This window comes from Scleropages formosus, chromosome 6, assembly GCF_900964775.1.
Source record: "Scleropages formosus chromosome 6, fSclFor1.1, whole genome shotgun sequence".
Classification (NCBI taxonomy): Eukaryota; Metazoa; Chordata; class Actinopteri; order Osteoglossiformes; family Osteoglossidae; genus Scleropages; species Scleropages formosus.
Window position 1 is genome coordinate 10469039 of NC_041811.1, and position 25359 is coordinate 10494397.

General features: G+C 39.3%; 1 protein-coding gene across 6 annotated transcripts in view; it reads left to right on the plus strand.

Annotated features, from left to right (window-relative positions):
• Positions 1-25359, plus strand: part of LOC108927215 (zinc finger protein 618-like) — a 35137-nt gene that overhangs the window by 1553 nt on the left and 8225 nt on the right. For 2 of the 6 annotated variants that reach the window (XM_018740344.2, XM_018740347.2), the window contains exons 1-9: positions 13326-13497; positions 16365-16592; positions 16822-16899; positions 17072-17116; positions 22167-22304; positions 22683-22754; positions 23115-23204; positions 24219-24317; positions 25110-25187. In XM_018740344.2, coding sequence (XP_018595860.1) covers positions 13383-13497; positions 16365-16592; positions 16822-16899; positions 17072-17116; positions 22167-22304; positions 22683-22754; positions 23115-23204; positions 24219-24317; positions 25110-25187 — 943 coding nt within the window. In that variant the 5' untranslated portion in view covers positions 13326-13382. Of the gene's footprint in view, positions 1-1860; positions 1955-5511; positions 5518-13325; positions 13498-16364; positions 16593-16821; positions 16900-17071; positions 17117-22166; positions 22305-22682; positions 22755-23114; positions 23205-24218; positions 24318-25109; positions 25188-25359 lie in introns of those variants that run through there. The other 4 variants (XM_018740348.2, XM_018740350.2, XM_018740345.2 and 1 more) reach the window with 4 other exon arrangements.

The following is a 25359-nucleotide window of genomic DNA, read 5'->3' on the forward strand; positions in this document are numbered from 1 at the left end:
GAGGAAATTCCTCACGCCAAAAGGGATAATTACTTTTAAATTCATGCAAATGCTGGAAACTCTTGTTTCGTGCTCATAAATAACGAACTAATTACACGTTTCAAACTAGTTTGATGCTGTTCCCATGAATTCTGCATAATTTTTTTTGAACCTGTTTTTTGTTCTGAAGGATTTTGCATAACCTAACAGCTTTGGCAGAGCGCAGTTTTTCTGCATCTCAGTCTTTGCAGGATCATGTTGTGTTGAATTTTGTTTTTGAGAATTATGATATAATTTCTAGGAAATGTCCTTGAAGCAATTTTAATATCTGAAGCTAAACAATTTTTGTATTTTGCTCAAATAAATGTATGGACAACCTTTTTCTGTACACTAAAGTTTTTTTTTCCTTTTTCTGTATAAAAAAGAAAATGCTTTATTTTTCTCTTTTTAAGCAGTTCATCTTAGTTTTTTGTTTACAAAACTGGGCTGATCCCTTATTTTAATTGAAAAGATATCTGACCCCAGAAAAACATTAATGAAATCAGACACCAAATGGAAAATGTTTGGTCAGCAGATCACGGAACTGGAAAAACAATCATAAAAAAATTCATCTGAGTAGAGTAATGCTGTGGACAAAAAGCAATGTACTATTTTAACATTTATTTTTCCAGTCTATAACAAAGCTTAGAAGATGGATTTTATTTTTTTTTTCTCCATAGACTCTGTATACCTAAAGGTTGATGAAATATTCTTGCTGCTTTTATTTGTTAGATGACACTCCAGTCACTGTGTTAATAGCATAAACATTTAGGTTTCTTATAAATTGGCTCGTATCATCCTTTCTTATTTTTATTTATTTAGGTTTGCCACGTGATCTTGCTGTCATTCATTTTACAATGTATGCAATTTTTTTTTTTTTTCTTCTCAATTTGCAATGTGTGTGAAATGGTGGACTTAACTTCATGCGTAGACTGTTAGATTTTCTTGGTTTGTATTGATGTCCATTGTGGTGGAGTGTAATGTATGGGCTTTTGTGTAAAGCAGGTGCGTGGAGAGGGTGGAGCATTTCAGAAAGAAATATTGTTTCACTGATTCTTAGTTTAATGAAAATGCATGTTGACTTACTTCAGAGGCTTCAGCTCTTAGTATTACATAGTATAATTCAAAGATGTACACTGACATATAACGGACTACATGTTAAGATACATCCTGCACAAATGTTTTGAGGAATTGCTGAGTGTGAAGCAAATATGACCTCTGTAATGTCCATTGTCTCTTGCTTTCTGTGACCCAGTTACTACATATGTTATATTAACTGCTTAATAGTTTGAGCTACCCAAAAAGGAAATATTGCATATTTATAAACTGTAAGTAGTTGAAAAAATTAAGAATTCCGGATCAGTGTCTTCTGCTTAATTTTATACACTGTGTGTATCTGTGTTTCTGTCATGTCTTTGCTGATGAAATCTGACATGTCTTTAAAAACCCCAGAATATGTTAGGAAAGTACCTTGAGACAGATATGACTTTCCATGCTGACATACTTAAACATTTTTCAACAAATAACTTTTCTGGTTTATACAATAGTTCCAGTCATCGCTGTTTTGAAAATCCCTTTGAGGAGTGTTGCAATAAAATTAAGCTTTATGGAGTACAGGAAACAGTTTAAGTTTCTGTCATCCAAGACCTTGTCACTTTTTTCACATCATTAGAACCATGTTGGGAGTGTCTTTCAATTGTGAGCTTGTACTTTCTTTGAAATAATTTGCTTTTAGCCTGAGCATTATTAGGACAGGACATGCCAATTTTCTACAACAGTGGTTTAGGCTTGTAAAATAAGCTACAAGTTTCTGCTTACCAAGAACTTTTTGCTAATGTTTAGATCACTTTCTGGGCTGCTGGTTCCAGAAGAAAGTGAACACGAAGGCCAAAGCTGGACTGGAGTTGTCATACCATAAAACAACCGTATTTAGCAGGTGAGCTGTTTTATTTACATACACATCTGCCCAGCTTCATTGTAGTTAACATAGACACTGCTTTCCTGGTGCAGATGATGTCCTTTTTTTGATCACATCTGTGTGACATTTGAGGCAAAGAAAAGACTGTTGGCATATGATCAAGTAAATAAGATCTTTTTTCAGAGTTCCTGAGGTCTTACGTGGACACTGTATGATATGTCTTTTTTCCATCTGGGATTTCAGAATTTCACAAAAAAAATTGTAGCCCCCCCCAGCCATATCATTTATAGCTACTTGGAGAACATAATGTGGGATTGATGGATGTTTGGATGAATGTATAAATAAAATGTGGTACGCGCTCATTGACGTAAGTCTTTTTATTTTATAGGTAATTTGTGTTTGTGCATGCTGAGACCAAGATTGTAAAACTGTAAATTTACAAAATGGTGGACCATATGCCTTATTCTTAGCAAAGTAATTATGGTATTTTAAAGCAAACCATTTTTAAATGATGGTCTTAAAAATCTGAACTCCTTGGGCAGTGGTGCCCATTTTAAGCTCTGATAGTAACAATGCAGCATGGATATATCAGCTTTTTATGCTGTGCTTGAGTCATCCTCTGTGTCTGGAATTTAAAATGGCTCCGAAAATGGAATTGCCTTTTCTGTGCCGCAGAGGTCGATATCTGAGTTTCGGACTGCAGTGGAAAATGGCTGAGTGCTACCTGAGGAAAAAAATAAATAAAAATATGAGCCCCCCCTCTCCCCCCCCCCAAGCTTACAAGAAAGAATATCAAGTTCTATGAATAATTAATGAGTAAGTAGAATTTATTGAGCTTTTTTGTCTTTAAAGAAAAGTGTAATGGTTTAAGGTTTCTATTTTAGAAAATAAAATAAATTTGCAATTTGCAGAGAGAATCTCATTTGTGAAAGCATTGTGGGGGGGGTGAGGCTCTGCTCGGTTTAATGAAACCATAAATCACAATGAAGCAGATTTACAGTCTCTTCCCCAGTCTGCTATGCAATTTTGATTTTCATCAAAAATGTAATCTTGCAGCGTACAAGGGCTTAGTCGCGGGCCAAGTGCTGCCCTGAATTTCTAATTTTAGGCATTTCTTGCAGGATTTATTTTTGTATAATTCAAGGCCGCTTTTCAATATCCTTAGTTATTAAATTTTAATTTGCTGCATTAACATATAAATTGAAAAAGGTTTGGAGTTTGGTATGGAGTTTCAGAGCTAGTAGGATGAAAATTTTACGACTTGATATGTTGCTGTTTTCAGACCATTGCAGTTAATAGGATGAAATGAGAAATTCCCGTTTTTTTTTTTTTAAATATTTCTGTTGTTTTAAAAAGCATGCTGGAAGATGTATGTTAGATAGTAGTAGAAGTGTGATTTTTCTACAGCAAATATACTTGGAACCATTTTTTTTCTAACAAGAAGGTTACCTCTTTATTGCTCTCTAAAGATTAGCACAATAAAGACATAATTCTATGTTTGTTTAATCTTAAAGTTTTGTTTCAGAAAGCATTTTTATTTTCATTCAGTGACTTTCCATAATGGTGTGTAAATGCTTCATCCAAGGCCTCCTTTACAGCAGAAAATATTTTGGCTTTTATTTGCAGCATTGAAAGTGATGGCAGCACCCTGTTTGTACAGAATTAGTTCAGCTGTGTTTTTGAAATAATGTTCTGTTTAACATGAAGGTGCATGCGATGTGTAATATTTGCATTGTCTTCAGAATGGCTTCAAAGGTCAAATATTAAAATTATCAGCTGCCCTTTTGACCTATTATCAAATGCAGCATCAGTGAAAAGCACATGAAAACAATACTCACTGACATCAGAATATCGCTTAAAAATAAATTGGGGGTGACAAATTGAAGTGGTTTTATCATTATAAATGGACTAGTCTATATAATTTGAAGAAAAAAATGTTCCTAATTAAAGTAAGCATGTTAATTCATAGCATATTAATTTCAGTGTGTGTATAATTAATGCAGAGATGAGCATAAACCATCAGAAGTATTATGCATTCTGTTAACCCAGTGTATTAGTTGGGTTGAGCAAATGCATGTAGCAGAAAATGCAATTCAACAATAACCTTTCTAAGAAGTACCATCCTTCATGAAGCATCCTGTCACCGAGACATGGCTGTAACTTCTTGGTGCAAACCTTTTTTTTTTTTTTTTTTTTTTTTAAATGGATCATTCATACCTGCAAGAAACACAATAGAGCGTAAATTTTGTATTGCAGCTGCCTCCCAGGAAATCCGTGCACTATGTTTATAAACAGCCATATAGTGTGTATTGTTTATAGTGTTAAATCATTCACCAGTACCATTGTGACACCTGCATGATCCTTCCATTACCATGGGTTCTTAAGACTGTAAACGGGTTTAATTGTTTAATGCAACAGTTTCCTCTTAATCTAAAAGTGAAGGTATATGGACTTGAATGAGTCCAGCTTGTCTCCTGTTGTCTGGTACTTGGAGCTAATTCTGGAGTATGTCTGGACACTCGCCCTCCCTGCCACCGAGTAAAAATGAAAACTTCCTGACCTTTCTGACATTAATTCGTGTGGAGTGATTAATTTTCCTCTCAGAAAGCTACAACAGTTTTGTGTGCTTAATATTCATGACATTTTAAGGAAGCATTTGTCCTTGATTCTCAGAAAAACTTTCATTAATGCGCTTTGTTTTTTTTTTTTTTTGTTTTCTATCTATTAAGATGAAAATGCTGTGCCAATTACATTTTTAAAGCTAAAGCATCAGCAAAGTACTTCAGTTTACTTTTGAATGTGTATGTTGTGTATGGCCTCATTTTGGTTTGTTGAAAATAAAATATTAATTTGACCCAGAGTTCTTTTTCTCCGGGTTGCCATGGAAAGGGAAGCAGTAAAAAGCAGTGTTTTTGAGTCTCCTGGGTTTTCATATATTTTATCTTTGCTGCATTGCAAGATCAGGTTTTCCATTGCTAGAGGTGATGGTGTTGAACAATATCTCCCAGGTGTGTCCTGCTGTATTGTTGGAGGACAGTTTATGCCTGTTTAAATGCTGCCCTGTTGTTAATTTTCAACATATATCTTAGCTCACACAGGAAGTTGATCACATTCATTACTGAAATCGGCCAGTGAAAGTAAATGAATTGGTAGTGTTTATCACTTGTTCTTGATGAAGCTTGAATAGTGTGTTCAGTTTACATTTGCATAACATTTTTTGTTCCGTAGTCACTCTCTGAAAGAGCGTATATCTCAGAGACAAATACAATAAGTGCATTATATCAACAGGAGGAGAGATTTAGATGCAGACATGTGATTCTAGAGTACAGACAGTCCCTGGTTTAGGGTGGGGTTATGTCCCGATAAACCCATCGTAAGTCGAAAATGCATTTAGTGCACCTAACCTACCGAAGATCAGAGCCTGGCATACGTGCGATGGCCATTACGGACTTGCTGCCTTCATGCTGTGCAATTATCTTGAGTTTTTCCTCAAGAATAATTGCCTTCCTCTTCTTCTTCTCACCAGTAGCAGGAGGCACAGATGGGTGTTTCGTAGACATGATGGATGAACAAAACACAATGTAGGTATGGGGCAGGTATCCGAAAAAACGCTTACAACACAGAAGTCTAAAGTATCGGTTGCATACACGAACAACCACATGGCAAACTGGAAGATGCGGATCGCTGCCACTGCCCAGCATCATGAGAGAGTATCGTACCGTGTATCACTTCCCCGGGAAAAATTCTAACTTCGAAGTACAGTTTCTACTGAAGGCGTCTCGCTATTGCACAGTCGTGAAACTGAAAAATCGTAAGTCAGACCATCGTAACTCAGGGACCGTCTGTACAGTTAATTGGTCACAATCCACCATGTGAACTAGTATACATCACACAAGTAGCTGCACAAAAGTTTATCTGTTTTAAGTTTTAAATTTCTTTCAATCTCACCAACCTGTCTATTAAATTTTTCTTCAGAGTTTGTAATAGAAAACCTGCAGTGTGGTGGCCTTAGGAAAAAAATTTTAACACTACATGCAAGTGCAGTATGCTCTTCATAGTGATTATAAATTCAATACCACCTAAGTCTGTGTAAAATAGTGATATTTAACTGTACATGTCTTCTATTTTGCTGTAGAAAAGCTGTCTCTCTTGCTGGCTCGTGTTGTTGTGCAAGTGTTATTCATATAGTCAGAGGTTCGCTCTATTAAAGGGCAGAGCAGAAATTATGCCATTTATGCATGCTTTTAACAAAGAAAATCTGGAGCTCTTCTACTGCTCATATTCTGGAGATGAAAAAGGAATGGATATTGATTGGTGTGTGGCATTTTGATGTGGTTACATGCTGCTTTTGACTTCATATACAAAGTTGTGCCGGTGCAAAAAACTTAAGTGGGTGGGCAACTTCTCTTCAAAGCTCATTCAGTGAGTGCTTTGTTTATTTTGCCTTGTTACTTCAAGGCCTAAATAAACACTTTTGAACTGTACACCTTGGCATTGCCTTTCACATTTTCAGACTATACGAATTGGTTTGCCTCTCAATTTAACAGTAATGTGACTGGTTTATCGTAAGGGAGGATGCTTGGGTTTGGATGTGCAACACTACGGAGGACTCAGGAAAACACAGTGCTCGGAAAATTGCTTAACAGGGGCACTGATACCATGGAGCCAAATTGGTGGCTGTCAACATTGTGAGGAATTGAAAAGTTTTGTGAACCCAAGCAGATAATTGCAAATTCTGAGGCAAGCAGAAAATGGCAGAGGAACTCCACAAGCATGGTCAAAGAACTATACTTCTCGCAATATGTGAGAACTGTAATTTTACTTTGTTTTTCAAATACAGTTTGTAAATATCTCTAGTTTTAGAAAAAGCCTTTTTTTTTATTTTCCTTTGAATTAATTGTTCTTAGGTAAAGCAGTGTCAATTCTGTTCAGCGGTTCAATTGATATGCAAATGTTGAAAGACTCCTAGTACATAGATGGTTTAAGACATTACCGCATACACAGATATGTAGATGGATAGATGTAATTTAAAATTGTATTAGGTTTCAGGACGTTTTTTGGCCTTGCAGGAAATGACTGAAAAACAGTAGCTTTGGTGGAAACTTGTATTTTTATCAGTACTCCCCCTTCCCTACTGATTAAAATCTCTTTTTGAAATACTCTAATTATATTGCTATTATTCATAACATATTAGTAAAATGAAGACTGCAGCTACAGCAGAGTAGATAATGCATTAGTGACATAGTTATTCATTGTGCACCCCCCCCAATTTTTCGAATGACAGTGCACAGCAGTGGGAGACATTAACTAAATGATAATGAGTCCTTTATATGTAATTACAGTGAGCCGAACATCATAGTTTTGGTGTGGTTAAGTTGTTTAGTGTTTCTCAGTTAGTGTATCCCTCTGCCGAACACTTGATTTCTCTTTGGAGAAGTTGTATACACTGCAACATTTCTACATAATTTTATGTCACGGTAGTTATTGCTTTAATTTAAAACCACAGCATTTGGCAACTGTGAGACAAACACCGTTTTAATTTCAGCTACAAATAAAAAGAGAACTGGAATTTACCCTGTGCAGTTTGCAAAGTTCTTGCTCAAAACCTTAGTTTGTTTTAATGAACAAATTAAACCTTAAGAAAATTTTTTGTTGGAAAAATTCTTTGTAATACACCATCTTTTGATTCTCAGCCACCATGTATATCTGTAACAGTTGTTGCTTTGCTGCCTGCCAAACTGGGCTTCTTTATGTTAAATGTGCTTTCAAGTCCAAAAAGTTGCCTAAATCAGATGAAGCACTACTATTTAAGAACAGTCTTTTAAATCTATTTTAAGACTACAAATAAACATCTGCTATTATTAGGTCAGTTCATCACATTTCATCCCCTGTTGAACTTAGAGGAATTCCCATTGTGGTTAATAACTGAACAGACTTGCTTTAGCCATTACATTTCCTTGAATACCAATGAGTCGTTTACCAGAAGTTTTTTTTTTTTTTTTTTTGGTCCTCTCTGAGGTACTAAAATCAGAATCATTGTTTCAGTTTGACTCTATGAAGTCAAACTGCGTGTATGCATGCTTGTAGATTGCTTTTGGCTAGTATCCTACATTTGTATGTATTCCACTTTTTTGGAATGGTGATAAGCAAAATATGTAATGTATAATAGCAATGTTGACAGTCTTTTAATGAATTAAGTCTTAGCCTCTGCCTGAGTAATGTGAAATCTCAGAGGATTCTAGCTGTTTTTCACATTAACTTCAGTTTTCTCTTGTGGCTTAAAAAGCAGGAGAAAAGGTGAAGATTATAAATTTGTTTACCAATTTACATAGATTGCTTTGTATACAAAAAAATGCCCTGAGATATTTTTGTTTTTTTATTTTTTATTGAACACTTTGTGAGGTTGTCTTAGTCCTCAGCTTTAAGCGCCCTATATACACCAGTTCTCTCTGTGTGTGTGTGTGTGTGTGTGTGTGTGTGTCTCTCTCTGTATATGTGCCCGAAGCAGTGAAATACTCTTCTAAAAGCTTATAGCTCAGCATATTTCACTGATTTCCCGCCCCCCCGCTTCGCCTCTCTTAGGGCCAAAAGTTCTATTCTCTTTTCTGATTTATTCTAGAAATTTCTCTATTTTATGAATCGGACAGATTGTCTAGAATTTTTTCCTTTTTTTCTGTGCATCTTGTGTCTGAGGTTTTACTACAATTCCAGATGGCTCCGATTTATAACAACGTAACGCTTTGGCCAATGAGCGGCACATTACCATGTCATTTGGAAGGATCAGTCAGACTCTGCTGGCATTCACTTAAATGAATTCAGTTGGTTGAAATCCCGAAATGATTGACATTTGATATAAGTCCCACTCGCTGTTGGGCAAGTGGAATGGCATTGATGGCTGGTTGTCTGAAATTACTGGAGTTTAAAGGGCAGTTTATGGAGAAATTTCAGTTTATGCTATTCTGACAATGGAGACTGAGTCATAATCTGAATTTGCAAATAACTTTTGAAAAAATATCTATCTTTGTAGTTCATGTAATCTTTATTTTAGGTATCGATATGGCCAGTCTCAGAATCTGAAATCTCTGACCTCTTGATATCACCCAGAGACACCACCTTCTCGCTAGATCTGATCCCATTGTCACTCCTACAGACCATCTACTCGCAACTCTCCACCTTCATTTCTAAGATCATTAACTCCTTGTTCTGCTTTGGGTGCTTCCCATCTACCTTCAGAACTGCTCTAATTTCACCTCTGGTAAAGAAACCCTCTCTCGATCCTAACTCGGTCTAAAACTATAGGCCAGTCTCCCTCCTCTCCTTTCTGTCTAAAACTGTAGAATGAGCAGCCTGTGATCAACTATCTGAATCACCCAGAAGCATCTCCTTGATGGGTATCAGTCTGGATTCAAAGTTAGTCGCTCCACGGAGACAGCACTCCTGGCAGTGTCGGGTGCTCTTCAGTCAACTATAGTGGCCTCTCAGTCCTCATCCTCCTTGACCTGTCTGCAGCATTCGACACTGTCAACCACCAGATTCTACTCTCTCTTAATCAGCTTGGGATCAAAGAACAGCACCAAGATGGTTTGAGTTCTGTCTATCTGGCAGATCCTACCAAGCGGTCTGGCAGGTCTCCCGTTCTTCTCCTCTGCCTCTCCCAACCAGTGTCCCGCAGGGCTCGGTACTGGGTCCTCTTCTCTTCTTGATCTACACCTCCTCCCTCGGCCCGGTCATAGCCTCCCATGGATTCAAATACCACTGCTATGCTGATGATACCCAGCTCTTCCTCTCCTTACCACCTGGAGCGTTAGACATTTTCACGTGCTTTGCTCCCTGCCTGTTGTACATCTCTGCATGGATGTCTGATCATCACCTACAACTCAACCACTCCAGAACAGAGATCCTACACCTCCCAGCTGACCTGTCTTTCTGTCATGATCTCTCAAACTGGACAACACACTCATTTTGCCTTTGCCCTCGGTTACTAGTCTGGGAGTGATGATTGACTCAAGTCTATCTTTCTCTCAGCACTTCAAAGCCACAACCCGGACCTGCAGCTACAACCTAAATAACATCTGCAGAATCCATCCTTACCTCACAACAGACTCTGCCCAACTACCTGTACAGGTCATGGTGACATCCCATCTGGACTACTGCAGCTCTTTCCTGTCTCGCCTTCCTGCTACTGCCATCAAACCTCTACAGCTGATACAAAACGCTGTAGCTTGAGTTATGTTTGATTTGTCGAAGCCATCCCCTGTATTTTCTCGTTTCTCTGCACTGGATTCCTATAGCTGCCTGGATCAAATTGAAGATCCTGGTTATGGCCTACGAATGCATCAATAGAACTGCTCCCAGCTATTTACAAGACTTGATCATCTGCTACACCCCAACCAGACTGCTAAGCTCTTCCTCATCTGCCTGTTAGGTGGTCTCACATACAAAAGGTAAAGTACAGCGATTCTCAGTTCTGTTGTGGTGAAATGACCTCCCACTCACTCAGAACTGCTTAATCTTTGTCCACATTTAAAAACAATCTGAAAACTCACCTCTTCTAGACTCACTTCGCTCATGATCTCTAAAGTGCATGTAAGGTATAAATGTTCATGCACTATAAGATCAAGCCTGGGTCAGTCTTTTCCACTGCTAGTCCTGTAATGTAAATGTTTATATGTATTTCAAAAAAACTACTAGCAACGTGATCAGGAATCGTTGATATTCTGGTAAAGTTTTTATACAGTTACTCGTGTGATGAACATTGGTGCATATGGTGAAAGAAACTAACTGTACTTAAGTTCATGTTCAAGGTTTATTTTCATAAGTACAAGTACAGTGTACAAAGTACTATGAAATTCTTGCTAGAATGCTTTTCCACAGACTATAGACAACACAATAGATAGTACTACACACAAAAAAAGCAATAAATAATGCCAATAACAGTAAATAACCAGAATACTTAAGTGACATTGCAAGTGATGTATTTGGAGGGATCAGTAAGTTCTAGTTGCAAGAATTGACAGTGTAAAGTCCAGTATCGTTGTTGATATTGCACATTAGTGTATGTTGAACACTCTTATAGCATTGGGGTAAAAGCTGTTCCTGGACCTAGCGGTGCGGGTTTGAATAGATCTAAGCCACTTTCCAGAGGGTAGAAAAGTTCCCCTTGCAGGGTGACTGTGATTCTCCATGATTCACTTTGTCTCTCTGAGACACCTTGTGGTGTAGATGTCCTGTACTGCTCGTAGCTGTGTGCTGATGTTTTTTTGAGGTGTTTTAACCACCCTCTGTAGGACTTTCTTGTCCTGTGTGGAGTAGCTGCCACACCAGGATGTAATACACCCTGTGAGGATGGGCTCCACAGCACACCTGTACAAAGTGGTGAGGGCTATAGTGGACATCCTGGCTTTCTTCAGACGCCTGAGGAAGTGAAGACGTTGATGGGCCTTTTTGATAATGGATGCTGTGTGCTCAGTCTATGTGAGTTTTGCAGTGAGTGTGATCCCTAGGAATCTGAAGCTGTTGACCATCTCTACAATGTCCTCTCCAATGTAAATAGGTGCATGAACCATATCCTGTTTCCTGAAGTCAATCACCAGCTCCTTAGTTTTACTGACATTGATTGAGAGACAGGTTGTTGTCCTGGCACCACTCTGCCAGGAGCCTCATCTCCTCTCTGTAGGCCGTCTCATCGTTGTTGGTGATCAGACCCACAATGTTGGTATCGTCAGCAAACTTTATGATGGTGTTGGAGCTGTGACTGGCCACACAGTCATGTGTGAATAAGGAGTACAGCACCGGGCTCAGGGCGCTTCCCTGTGGAGTGCCAGTGTTGAGGGTCAGTGGGGAGGAGGTATTTCTGCCAATCTGCACACGCTGGGGTCTGTTGGTGAGGAAATCCAGGATCCAGTTGCACAATGTGGCACTCAGTCCCAGACCTAGTAATTTGTGGATCAGCTTGGTTGGGATGACAGTGTTAAGAATCACACATCTGCAACTATGTCTCTTTTTCCTATGTAATGTACAAATCTTCTATGAGATGTACATCACTTTGGAGAAAAGTGTCTGCTAATTGAATAAATATAGATAAATTTTATAAGTTGTTGTGGTTTTAAAGGCCAGGCTAGTTAAATGATTTGATTTTTTTCAAGAGTTTCATCTTTTTTTTTTTTTTAAATCTTATTTTCTAAATAAAGCAGCCAGATGAACCATGTTTCTTGCCGTTCACAGGTAAATGGGTGGGTAAAAGTTTTTAAGGCCAGTACATCCTTAGCAGGGTGGGTGTCTTCCTTCTTTATATAATATATGTTGTATGTTAATACCTTCTTAATGTAGTGTTAAACTGGACCCATACAGCACACGACGTGACACCCCTGAAACCACAAACTCATCTCGTTGAAACAAATCATGTTACTTTCACATATTATGAACATATGAAATAGGCAATTATGTATGCCACGGTCCCTGAGCACATAGAGCGCTATCATGAGGTTTTACATATCGCGCATTAAATAGTAATAATGGACGGTTGGACCCGCGGGTGGACACGATCCTGTCGCGCTTTAAAGGATCTTTACTGGGCATGAAAACAGGGAATCTATTATACAGAGCAGTGCTCAAATAACGGCCCTCTGGCACTATACAACGGCCTTTTTGTGCGTTATATGGGCCATTTTTAGCGCTGTATCGAATCTGCCTCTGGTTAGCGTTAGGACGTTTTGTTGCCTTAACAGACTGTTGCATCTACAAGACAACTTCTGGTTTGATCCAGTCATACCAAACTGGCTATTTTCACACGCGATCGAGAAGCTCTCCCTCCAAATTCGCTTGGAAACAATGACTACAGGAGCAGTAATAACTTTTTTCCGCAAATGCGGTGTTTAAATGAAGACCATGTGGCGGGGGGGGTGTGGCACTCCTGGTAACTCGACACCGGTATTCTAACGCCATGTTGTCCGCATCTTTGTCTCACCACGAAACGTCCACTTCCCATGCTGGAATTTAGTTTTGTTCTACCATATGCATTTGTGCTCCCGTTTTGAAAATGGACCATGAAAAATTCATCCGAAGAGCGGAGAAAATGATGGGTAAGGCTGCCAATGCTGAGAAGGTAAAGAGAAACAGAAAACCAATTTCTATGAAAGAGAAATTGGATATAATTAATCGCTTTGAGCACGGTCACAGACTAAAGGAAATCATAGCGGCTACAGGCCTGGCCCCTTCTACAGTTAACACCATTTGTAAAAACAAGGAGAGGATCAGCCATACCGTGCAGAACGTAACTGGCGCCGCGAGGCTGACGCACGTGAGGCGCTCGCGCCACGCGGTTATCGAGCGCACCGAGATGCGGCTCTTCCGCTGGATGGAGGCGAAGAGCGAGAAGGGCGCCCGTTTAACGAGTAAACTGATACAGCAGAAGGCGTCGGCGCTCTTCCAGCGCCTCCAGCAGAAGATGCTGAAGGAGGGCGACGAGACGGCCAGAGAAGTGAAGTTTGCGGCCAGCAAGAGCTGGTTTGACCGCTTTCGCCGGAGAGCCACTCTCCGGGACATGAGGATACAGACTGAAGGTGAAGGATCTGCCGAGACTGAGCGAGTGTCTGTGGTGCAGGGGTTTGTTTGGAATTTAGATAACCTCGACTGAACACTTGAAAGTGTTGCCGGCACGATTCGGTGCAGTATTTTCTCCGAGTTAATTTTATCTGCATTTGTCGGGCTGCAGGTGGTACTCGGGTTCGAATCCCGCCTCGTGCTACAGCGAGGTACTCCCTAGAATTGCTCCAGTTAAAAAAAAAAAACACTTCCCAGCTGTAGTGCGTAAATCATAAGTGAGTATATCATTGTAAGTCGTTTCAGAGGAGAGCATCGGCTGAACGAGTAAATGCATAATACGCATGTCGTTAAAGGGCCCTTGGGCCGGGAAGGTCTCTGATGTTAGCTTTATTGCCAAGTATGTTCACACATACAAGGAATTTGTCTTGGTGACAGGAACTTCCACAGCACAGACAGAATGACAGTGGCAAGATAGATGAGAAGATAGAGTATGTGAATAAGAGTTGAAAAATATATGAAAATATACAGTACCCAATATTATATACAAAAATAGTCACTAGTTACAAATGCAAGGGAGTGTGAGAAGAGATATGATGTGATAAAAAGTTAGAAATATAAATATAAATAGCATTATGTATTGCACTGGTTTACTCTCTAGGGGAGAGATTTAGGTGTTCATGAGGTAGATGGCCTGAGGAAGGAAACTTTTCTTATGCCTGGCTGTCCTGGTGCTCAGTGCTCTGTAGCGCCGGCCAGATGGCAAAGGTTCGAAGAGGAAGTGGCCTGGATGCGAGGGGTCTAGAATGATTTTGCTAGCCCTTTTACTGACTCTGGACGAGTGCAGTTCTTGGAGAGCTGGGGGGGATGTGCCGATGATTCTTCCAGCAGTCCGAACTATCTGCTGTAATCTTCTGATGTCTGATTTCGTAGCTGAGCCGAACCAGACAGTTATAGAAGTGCAGAGGACAGACTCGATGACTGCGGAGTAGAATTGCATCAGTAGCTCCTGTGGCAGGTTGAACTTCCTCAGTTGTTCAGTTCCTCAGTTCCATGATGTACTATGTGTTAAAGGGCTCCAGTGTTGCACATGCGACTTTACAGAAATTTACCCATTGATGCAGCTTGGCAATCTTACTGCATTGTTTGGGATAAATACGTTCTTCATGGGGCAGCAGGGGGATTCAAACCCAGAACCTCCAGACTGCAAGGTGCAAACCCAGACTAGACGGCAACCCAGCGCCCCTGTGATCGGACTGCTTTGTTTAGTCTGAGGATGTTGCAGTAAACAGTTTGGTGCCCTTGACTCTTAATAAGCTTTTACAGGCCGTGCAAGACTTTTATTTACGTATTTATTTATGTATTTATTAGGCAAGGCAAAGTATTTTACCAGCGGTTTTTGGAATATGAAATTAGTAATATAAAAAGGTATGCGAAATTGTAAGTTGTCATTCACTTTGACCTATTTAAGAGGGGGAAAAAAAACGGATGTAACCCAATCCCTTGGAAAAGTTGAAGCAGTTTTCCCTAAAGAAACAAAAACCTGAACTTGATAAGAATGAGTAATATTAATATGCATTATTAATGTGTATTATTCTGCTTAATAATAGTGCACAGAATGACACTGCGGGCCATGGCTGCAAAAGCATAGTGATAAAAGTGCTTTTGTTTAAACATTTTTTTTTGCCTTTCATTTGATTTGTTGATGCTGGATTAAGCATGTTTCATGTTTTTTTTTTTTTTTAGTTCGCAGCATACTGGTTGTTTTAGCACACTTGAAGCATTTCTGCGCATCGTTTCATCTCTGCGTACGTGTTCTGCATGTCCTTGAGCCACTTTTGAAAGGCTATCCTCATCCTCACTATAAATTGCTATAGGCATAATTACCAGGACACCTGTTTTTCCTCTCATTTAAAAATGAAAGAAATAGTACATACATCAAAGAAACTTTAATTTGTTTCCTCTGCAAGTTTTTTTTTTTTTTTTTTCCCCTATTTTTTAAAATGCTTTTTCTATGGTGTTGACAAATGAGAGCTTTGAGATACCAAACAAAAGCTTTGGAAGGCAGGGGAATGTTTTGATAAGCGTGTTTGTCACCCTATATGTCTGTCTGTCTGGTTGCACACATTTGTGTGTGGGCTTTAGTGTTTAAAGTACTATGCAGTAACCACCCCTAACCTGCCCAGCAGCTGAACCTGAACGCCTGCAGGGCTTTCCTACCTTTTGTATATGCTACAATGTTATGAAACATCTCATCTTTACTGTTTACAATCATTTATATGCTGTCATTTTCAGTTTTTTCATCTGTGGAGTGCAGATAATAGTGTGTAAATAACATTTGAATGATTAATGTTTAATTTATATGAAGACAAGATGAGAGTCCCCCTCCTCTCCAACTTTGTTTTGACTAAGCAGCATTATTGTTAAACATTATCTGGAATAATGCAGACAAAAGACTGTGTTTAACAATTCTAACTGATATTTAAATGTACGTGAAATGCATTACCAGTTTTCTTCAGCGTAAACGAGCAAAGCTTTGTGACTCATAATGAAAGAGTTGTTAGTCACAGTATTTTTCTTTCCACATATTTCGTACCATTTCACGAAAATGCTTCACAATCAATATATGTATGCCTGTCACATATACAACACAAACAAGCAAGGCTTGTTACTAGTTAAAAGAACAAAAGTTAATAAGTTATTACATAAGGACATTTTTTTTTAATGTAAAAATTGCCCCTTTTGGACATTATAAAAAAAGAAAAATCTGCCAGTATTATGGTACCATGATTGTAGGAAAATACCTCATACATGCTGTTGAGAAACAGACTTATTTAGTGCTGTTCTGAGTAGTTTCGAAAATAATAACCTCCTCTCCGTGGAACAGCTGCAGGTGTAGACCTCGAGGGAGCCATGAGTACTCGCGACGCCCCCGGTGCTGCGCAGGACCAGGTCGAAGCCGGGGCCCCCAAGTCAACAACATCTCCGCCTGCTGGACAGCAGGAGTCAGATCAAGCTGCATCGACAGCAGCCAGTAACGGGAAGGTCGGGGAGAGCGGCGCACCTGCCGAAATCTGCGTGGTCATTGGCGGGTCCCGCAATGCTCAGACACAGGGTATGGACCACCATACAGTCAGCAACAGTTTAGAGTTGCTTGTCTCCTCCCAGGGTTGCTAGCCAATCAAAACAGATGTTTTATTATATTTATAGATTCTCTTTCTTCTGTTTGAAAGCTCATATGTTTATCCACTAAATATGTGTGAGAGCCTTAGGTACATTACACCCTTCAACATATCTGTGGAGGCAAAACAATGTAGATATTTACTTTTTTTTCGTCCCTTCAGGCTCCTATGTTTGTGGAATATGCGGGAAGAAGTACAAGTACTACAACTGCTTTCAGACACATGTCCGAGCGCACAGAGGTAAAGTGTGCAGTAGGGAAATCTTGCTAAATGATCTTTAGAGCATGCATTGGCAGATGGCTTCGTCTCAGGGGTTTAAATGCATGTAGATGTGTGAGTGGATGAATTACCAACAGCATGATGTCTGTATGAGGGTGACGAAGTCCATGTTCCTCTAATCTTCTCCCTTTAGACTCTGATGGTGGGTCCAGAGAGGGAGGATCTCAAGCAGTAAACAGTAAGTGTCTCATAATTTTTCATGAAATCTGATGCATTCTAGGTATTTGTTTGCCTGTATTTGGGGAAAAATGCAATTAATGATGGCTACTCTTCCTATAATGGTGTAAAACCTTGATTGGCTGAAGGGCTGGCTCTACCCAACCCCCACAAATGACGATTTTTAAATTAAAAAAGTGGAAAAGGTCACAACTGTATGTTAGCTGCATACTTTCCAAAGGAGTTTGGAATTGGACAACAGCGTAAAATTGAGGGATGAAAGAAATACAATTTTACATAAAGAAACCGAGGAAAATGTTGAATAGATTTGCCCTCAGGAGGGCTCTGGAACTGAACTTTTGTCATATCAAAAAATAACTTTTTTTTTTTTATTAAACAAAAAGGTAATAACTAACTTCAGAAATATTGATTTGTCATTTGCAGCTTTGAATTATGAAACTGTGTTCTTGCCAAAACTGAAATTGCATTGCAAATTGGAAAATTATAAATCAATAATGTATTTGCAATTTAATTTTCACAATGATTAAACATGATTTATGACTAAATAAAAATTTAAGCGTCCAGTTTCCATTCTCATTTTTGAGATTCATGATGTACCCTGTTGGCCAAGTGTCAAATGAACATGCAATTTCCATTTGGCATTTAATTTTCTCAATGCTTTCACGTATGACCTTGTAGAAAAAAAGATTCCGGTCTGAAATTTAATTTCCGTCTGTTCATGCATTAACTAGGTCAAAATTCAAATAATTTCAATTGCACTGTAATTTGAATTTCCATTTTTATGTTAGTTTTTCGGTTTTCTCGGTGAGCAGATGACACCTGTCAGTCATTCACTGTAGACTAGAGGTCGCTGGAAATAGGCATGTTGTGGCTGCTGAGGGAACAGAGAAGCAGTATTCATCTTTTTGTTTACTACTGGACCTCTTATGACATCACGTACCAGCGGCTGTTGCTCTCTTTATCCTCTTGGTTCACCATTGTTCAAATTGCCTTGTTTTTCGTTAAAAGAATATATGTATGCTCTTTTTCAGCACAGTCAAAGATGATACCTGGGAAATGAAAATGGAAGCTGGATGCTTAATTTCAATTTTGTCATAAATCATGCGTACACACTAGAAATTAAGTAACAAATGTGTTATTGATTTTAGTTTTTCTATTTTAGTGTAATTAGATTATTTTTTTATTTTTATATTTAGGTGTATTTTTCAAATATAACTTTATATTTGACAGTCGGCTGAGATGTGTAATCACTGGCTAAAGTTTTGTGCTTTCTCCTGCCTGTTCAGAGTTTATAATGCACTAAAATCTTTGCAATGCAATGTACTGCACTGTAAGGTGTAGAAGGTGTTTGTAACTGAACATAATATGTATAACAGTTTTTACTGAAGCAATTTGGGTTTAGTGCTTAGCTCAAGGGTGCAACAGCAGGCTCCTTTCTGGGACTTGAACTGGCCCCTGTGCTACGTGCTTACTTTTATCTTAAAGCACCTCTCTATGCAGTGTTTCCCTGTTAATTCATGCAGTAGTAGTGCACTGCTGCAGCAAAAATCATGTAAATAACTGAAGTAAAAAAAAAAAAGAAGGCTGGAAATTGTAGTCCTTGGGGCATGCAGCGATACATCGTTTGATGCACTGAGACATGCATTCATATAGAGATGTGTAAACTGATGGTTGCATGACAAATACACTGAATGCAGTGTATGCACACACATTTCCTCAAATGCTCACAAAAATGTTAATAAAGGGCTGCACACATATACAAATATATGGTTGCATCGTACACCTACAGAATATGCACATACACTTATTCACTCTGCACACCTGTTACACACAGGAATGCATTCATGCACACATACACACCCAGAGGAAGTAGGGGGTGTCATTCATTTGAGTTCTTACTACATTTGCCCTCTCCAGCCCACTTGTATTTCTCCAAAAGCATGTATAGGTGGTCCCTGATTTACGATGGTTCAACTTGCGATTTTTTTTGACTTTACAATGGTGAGCTGGCAACAGACGGTCAGTAGAAACTGTATTTTGAATTTTGAGTTTTGATCCCCCCCCCCCGGGCAAGCGATTCACAGAGCGATACTTTCTCGTGATGCTGGGCAGTGACAGCGATCCGCATCTCCCGTTCTGTCATACAGAGGTGTGTATTAAATGCATTTTCAACTTACGATATTTTCGACTCATGGTGGGTTCGGGGAACGTAACCCCATCGTAAATCGGGTACCGCTTTTATGTGACAAAGATCACACACACACACACATTTTCAGAACCGCTTGTCCCATACGGGGTCACGGGGAACTGGAGCCTACCCGGTAACACAGGGCGTAAGGCCGGAGGGGGAAGGGACACACCCAGGTCGGGACGCCAGTCCGTCGCAAGGCACCCCAAGCGGGACTCGAACCGCAGACCCACAGAAGAGCAGGACCCGGTCCAACCCACTGCACCACCGCGCCTCCCCATTGACAAAGATCAGCTTTTTTCAAAATGTGCTCACTTTATGGATACATTTCTGGTATACTTTTGGAAAACATCAGCACCTCAAATACCATCTAAATCCTGCTGATAGGAACCTTCCAAAACAGCTGGGAATCAAACTTGTGACTTGCACATATAACCAATGGTGTTAAGCCACTGTCACCTTGTGCAGTGACTGGTGTTCAGTTGTGCAGTGCAACAACACACAAAAAATGTGATATATATATATTTAAATGCACTTCAGCTTTCAAAACTGCTGCATCCTGGCCAACATTCTTCTTTTAAAAAAAGTTCCTTTTCAGGATCAGTTTTAATATAAAATCTCTGTTTTTATTGGTCCCTGGATAGCTGAATGGGCACCTTATAAATATCATTCAAAAACCAACTGAAGGGTCTCATGGAGACAGAGAGACCAATTTCTGTAGATCTGGAATGAAACCTTGAGCTTTCATGAATTATTAGAATTTTTTATTTGCAAATTTTTGCTTTTATATTACTGTGGTACTGATTAACATTGCCTGAGGTTATGCTTCATACTGGTGCTATACTTATGCCCTTCCTTTGAGTTTTTATTGTTTTTGAATCTCAGTATAATTCCCCCCCCCCGATTCACCATTACTAGGTCACACTGTTTAGGAGTGGGAGAATTAATTCTTGCTATCAAGGGCAGCACTGTAAAATGTAATACATCCAAAAAGAATGAGAAATTTAAGAACACAAATATAATATCTGTGATGAGAAGGAAGTTGCCGATGGGTCTGATGAGCACACTTAAAGATCTGGATATGTACAACAAACTGGGGAGTACATTTATAGATTTTTTTTTTTTTTATTCCCTCCGGCTTCAACACAAAATGTTGTTGTTTTTGTACCTTCCATTGGCTTCACACATGTGATGGATATAGAAAACACCCCTCATAAACACATAAAAAAAAAAAAAAAACTATTGTTGTGGAAGTGATGGCCAAACCATGTTTTTGAGCCTTAGATATGTTTTGGAGGTAGTGCAATATGGCAAAAAAAAACATGAATCAACAAATTGATACTTTGGGGAAAAAACTGAGTATGTAATATTGTTAACACAATGCTGTAACTTAGAGTTTTGTTGTGATTGGTTCATTTTGTATTCTTTAATATACGGGTTTTGGATTTTGTGTTATGTAATGGGGTGATAACCTAAGAACCTGAAATATTTCTTGGCACTCAGGAAAAGTGCTTGGTCAATATGAGACACATGTAGAACTACCTGGTGTCATTAAGTAGTCATGTGTTTGTTGGCCCCTCTATCTGCCTATGAGTTTTTATAAATTGAGTATGCGCTTTGGATATTATGGCTCATGCTTTTGCACTCCTCCTCTCTGCAACTGTAGCATAGGTTTGAATTAGCTTTCACTGCTGGTATTTGGTGAAATTGTTCTCTTTTAGAAATACCCAAGCTTTTTTAGCATAATTTAGACTTTAATGTTATACCTTTAAATAGTTTTTCTACCTGCACTTATCAGGTTTTATAATCTGCTTTTAAAAAGTTAGTAAGGAATTTGACTCTGAACAAAAGTGGTCTGATGAGAAGTATATTGAGCGCTGTACATTACTGTGTCATTATAGAAAACAATGTGGAGAAAGAAGATAAGCAAAGCCCATTACATATCAATTAACAAACATAATTACTGTACAGATTTATATGGGAGTTTTTAAACAATTTTTGAGCTTTTTCTGAAAGTGTTTTTCTATTTATTGTACACTTGCCATGTACAGAACAGCTGCTTGTTTTTATATAACGTTTGAAGACTGGAACGCGCCTTCAGCCTTAACTTCATTTTTTTTTTTACTGCATATCTTCATTCTGAAACATTGTTCTGCGTGTTTTTTTTCTTTATTTTTAAATAAAGACACCTTGTAATTTCTAATTTTGAAAGAAAGAAACTGAGCATGACTTCCCACTGTAAATTCAAGCAGTTCAGCAAGTTCCTGTTTTTGTGGCAGGGACAGAAACAATTCTGTGAAGTACACACATTTCCATTAATATTTGTAGCAATTAGGGATGTCAAGCATTCTGTTTACATATGTTTAAGATATTATATGTATGTTTAAATATTCCTGGACTGGAGACAGCAGTATCTCAGTTCACCTGAACAGACTGTACATGAGAGACTGCCAAATGAAAAGTATATTGTTCTTTCAAAGGGGAAATTGGAAATGGGGCAGTTAATTTCCAGTTCACTGGATCCCCTGCTCTGCTTTTTCTATTTTGTGTTTTTCTTCCGTTTTATTCTGTGTATCTGCTTTCTGTCATTTCACATTCTCTTTCAAGTTTTTTTTTTTTTAACCATGCAATTTTGTCAGGAATAAAGGATTTTTGTTCTTTGCTGAAGGTGATACCTAACACAGTTGTTGTAGTCCATCATTTTTAATTGGTATCCATAGGTGTCATCTTTGTATGGAGAATGTATCTTTATTATAAGTGTCTTGTTTTGTTACAGCATGATCAGAATATATTGACTCTGTGAAAATATAATGTGAGTCACAGTCTGAGAGCAGAAGGTATTTAATGCCTGCATGTGCTGCAGGAAGACGGGCAGACAGACAGTGCCGTCTCTCTGGTTGTGTCCCTGCAGACAGCTTCCGCTACACCTGTGACATCTGCGGCAAGAAGTACAAGTACTACAGCTGTTTCCAGGAGCACCGTGACCTCCACGCTGTCGACGGTACGCACCTTGCACCCCATCCCCCACTTGTTTAGTCACATAGTCAAGCGTATCTTTTTGAGGGGTCAGCAGGTAGCATAGCTGTTAAGGAAGTTGCCTTACACTTGAAAGATTTCCTGATTCGTGTCCTGAGAGAGACTCTGCTTTTCCACCCTTTAGCAGGACGCATAATCCTACTTGCTTCAGTAAACATCAAGTGTAAATAGGTTTAAAAAATGTGCAAATTGACCAGAAGTGTCGGTTTACCAACCGAAAGTAATGGCAGGTCAGGATGCTTTTTAAAGGTGTGCTGTGGCGATCCAGAGTGCGCAATGTCGGGAGTAAAGGAACAGTAATGCCCGACTCCTTTCCTCACCTCACTACCCCAAACTCGCACAGATCCCTATGACCAGGTTGTTATACCTGTGGATGACCAGAAGGAAGAGGAGACCTTCCAGAAGATCGGACCCAGTAAGAACCAGCAGGGAGGAAAGTTGGGAGACATCAGGGTGGTGATGGGCAGGCCTGGTCCTGTAGCAGCCAAGAGGATTTTGGTTTTCATCCTATATAACAGTATCTCTTAATTGGATCAGTTACAAATTCACAAAAATAATTCACCTTCTAACATCATTTATTATCTTTAAATACAGTCTTTAGAAAAATTGACTAGAGCTGAAACCCTTGTCTCTGTGGAAGTGCATGTGCAGTTATAGTAAAATTCAAAGAACTCACAAACCAGATGCTGATTCAGTGAACCGTCCTTTTGGAGAACCTGATGATTTTTTTTTTTTTTTTTTTTTTTTTTGGTTTCGTTTTGGTTGGTTTCCTCAGAGACCGGGAGCTACGTGTGCGAGTATTGCGGGAAACAGTACAAGTACTTCAACCCTTACCAGGAGCACGTGGCCCTGCATGCTCCCATGAGTAGGTGTTCATACCATGTCTTTAATCATGGATTGTGTGTCATCACTTTTTAAAATTTATCCATTACTAACCATCTTCTTGCCATGAAAAAAGTCATCTTGCATCCGTCAAGCCACACCTGACACTAGACAGATTGTTTTTCACATTCAGTTGAGTTTAGGAGGTTTTGAGCTCAGTATGAAGACTAGATGGTTGCATCCCACAACGCATTGGAAATATTTAGTGGAAAAACATGGCAGGGTTATACTGACAGGCAATAGTATTAAGCTCATTTTCAGACAACCCTGGTTTCCATCACTGGAAGTATTTTGCAATGTGGAGATTGGCTCCTTCATGTCTGGTCTGTCCTCAGCCGTTGTGACCTGAGATGCAGGTCTGGGGCATCCCTGTTCTCCTTGGGTTGTCCTGCTGCATGTGGAAATCTTTTTTTTTTGCTTTTTAGCAGCTCATCTTAATCCCTCGACTCTCGAATTTTATACATTTTGCCCTTTCCTCTAGTACTTTGAGATTGCTGGTTATATGGAGTACAAACACGCTCGTACATGCCCACAGAAAGCAGTTTGTGTGCTTTTGTTAGTAAAATTTGAGAACCTCTGATCTTGGCTGTTTGGACCAAAAAACTGATTCAGTGAATTGACTGTTACTGAAACCAGTTTAACTTCCTTAGATCTTCACAGTGCATCAAGAGTTGGAAAACCTGCTTGACTGTAGTGTTGAATAGATGTGCTCTAGGTCTCTGTTTTTGAGCAGTGTAGGAACAAGGACAATAAGGGCTGCCATCCCACCTGAAATCAACGTTGTCTTCTCATTTAGTGTCTGGAGCTGGGGGGTTGCCGTGTAGGAAAAGGCCACAAAACCTATTTCATTTTTGTTTTATGCCAGTAAAATGTTGTGCCGTCATAAACCATGTGTTGTTTTGTGTGTATTGAAAATTGCCCATCTTATTTCATACATTACCTTCAGTGAAAAAAACAAAGTCTGCCGGAAGTAATTTTGACTACATTATTCTCACAGATCGGTCCTTTGAGGGACAGTCACAACCAGCTCGTTCACAGCATCGTTCAGTGGATGTCGGCAAATACAGCACCTCCAAAACGGAACACAGCCAAATAGGTAAATAAACACATAAATAGCAACCTTGGCTACTTCACTGTACCACTCACACATGCTGTCAGCTTGGTGTAGTTATAGGTCAGTGTGATGTTATCGCAGTACACTATTAAACATAAAACTGGTAACAGACCTGTTAAAAAAAAAAGTGCTGCAGATCTGTGGTCCTTTCCAAGAGGTGCAAACTTTCATACCAAACCTCTTCAATCTGGGGAAAAAATCAGTGATGATAGTAAAGCTGTGTGAGCTTGATGTTTTTCCTCTGTTCTTGTTTGTGTTTGTGTCTCATCCGCTGGAGGAATAGGTGTGTTTCAGCTTAGTTATACACCACATTCTTGTTGTTGGTGCCCTTTTACTCTCTCTTTCTCTCTCTCTCTCTGTCAGTCTCTCTCTTTATGCATCAATTTAGGTCTGTTCTAAAACACCCTGTCACTGAATACTATTTAAAGTTTGTCATGTAACTGGGTCAGGCAGAATGTTGAGGAGAAAAGGCAGCGTTTAAATTCAGCCTGACTGAACGATTTGTTCTAAAAACCTGGGACAAGAATGATCATAATCAGTTCCAGAGGACTTAAGTGACTTAACTCAAAAGTCGCCACTGTGTACTGTAATCATGCTGTGTGTGTGAGATGAATTTGAATGCTACAGGCACCGTGTAGCCCACGGGAAGCTTCTGCAGATGCATATATTAGCCTGTCTTGTTGGACCCCCCCTCAGGGTGACTCAGTGCACAAAAACAATCAGCATTTCGAGCAGGCCTTTCGTGACCTGTGTCCTACCTTAACCCGCCCACAGAGGCCACTTTCTGCTGCAAGAGGGAAAGCAAAATGCAGACAAGTCTTGGCGAGACCAACAGCTCTCAGAACTCGAGTGGTGAGTGACCCGGACCTACATGTGTTCACACAGTGAAGATGTGCTTGTGGTATTAGCAGCTAAGAAACCTTAGAATTCTATGAAGAATTAATAAATAATCGTTGACTTCTTACAAGAACAGGTTGCATGTATGCAGATGTTTGTTCTTTACAGGATGGTATACAAGTCAGTA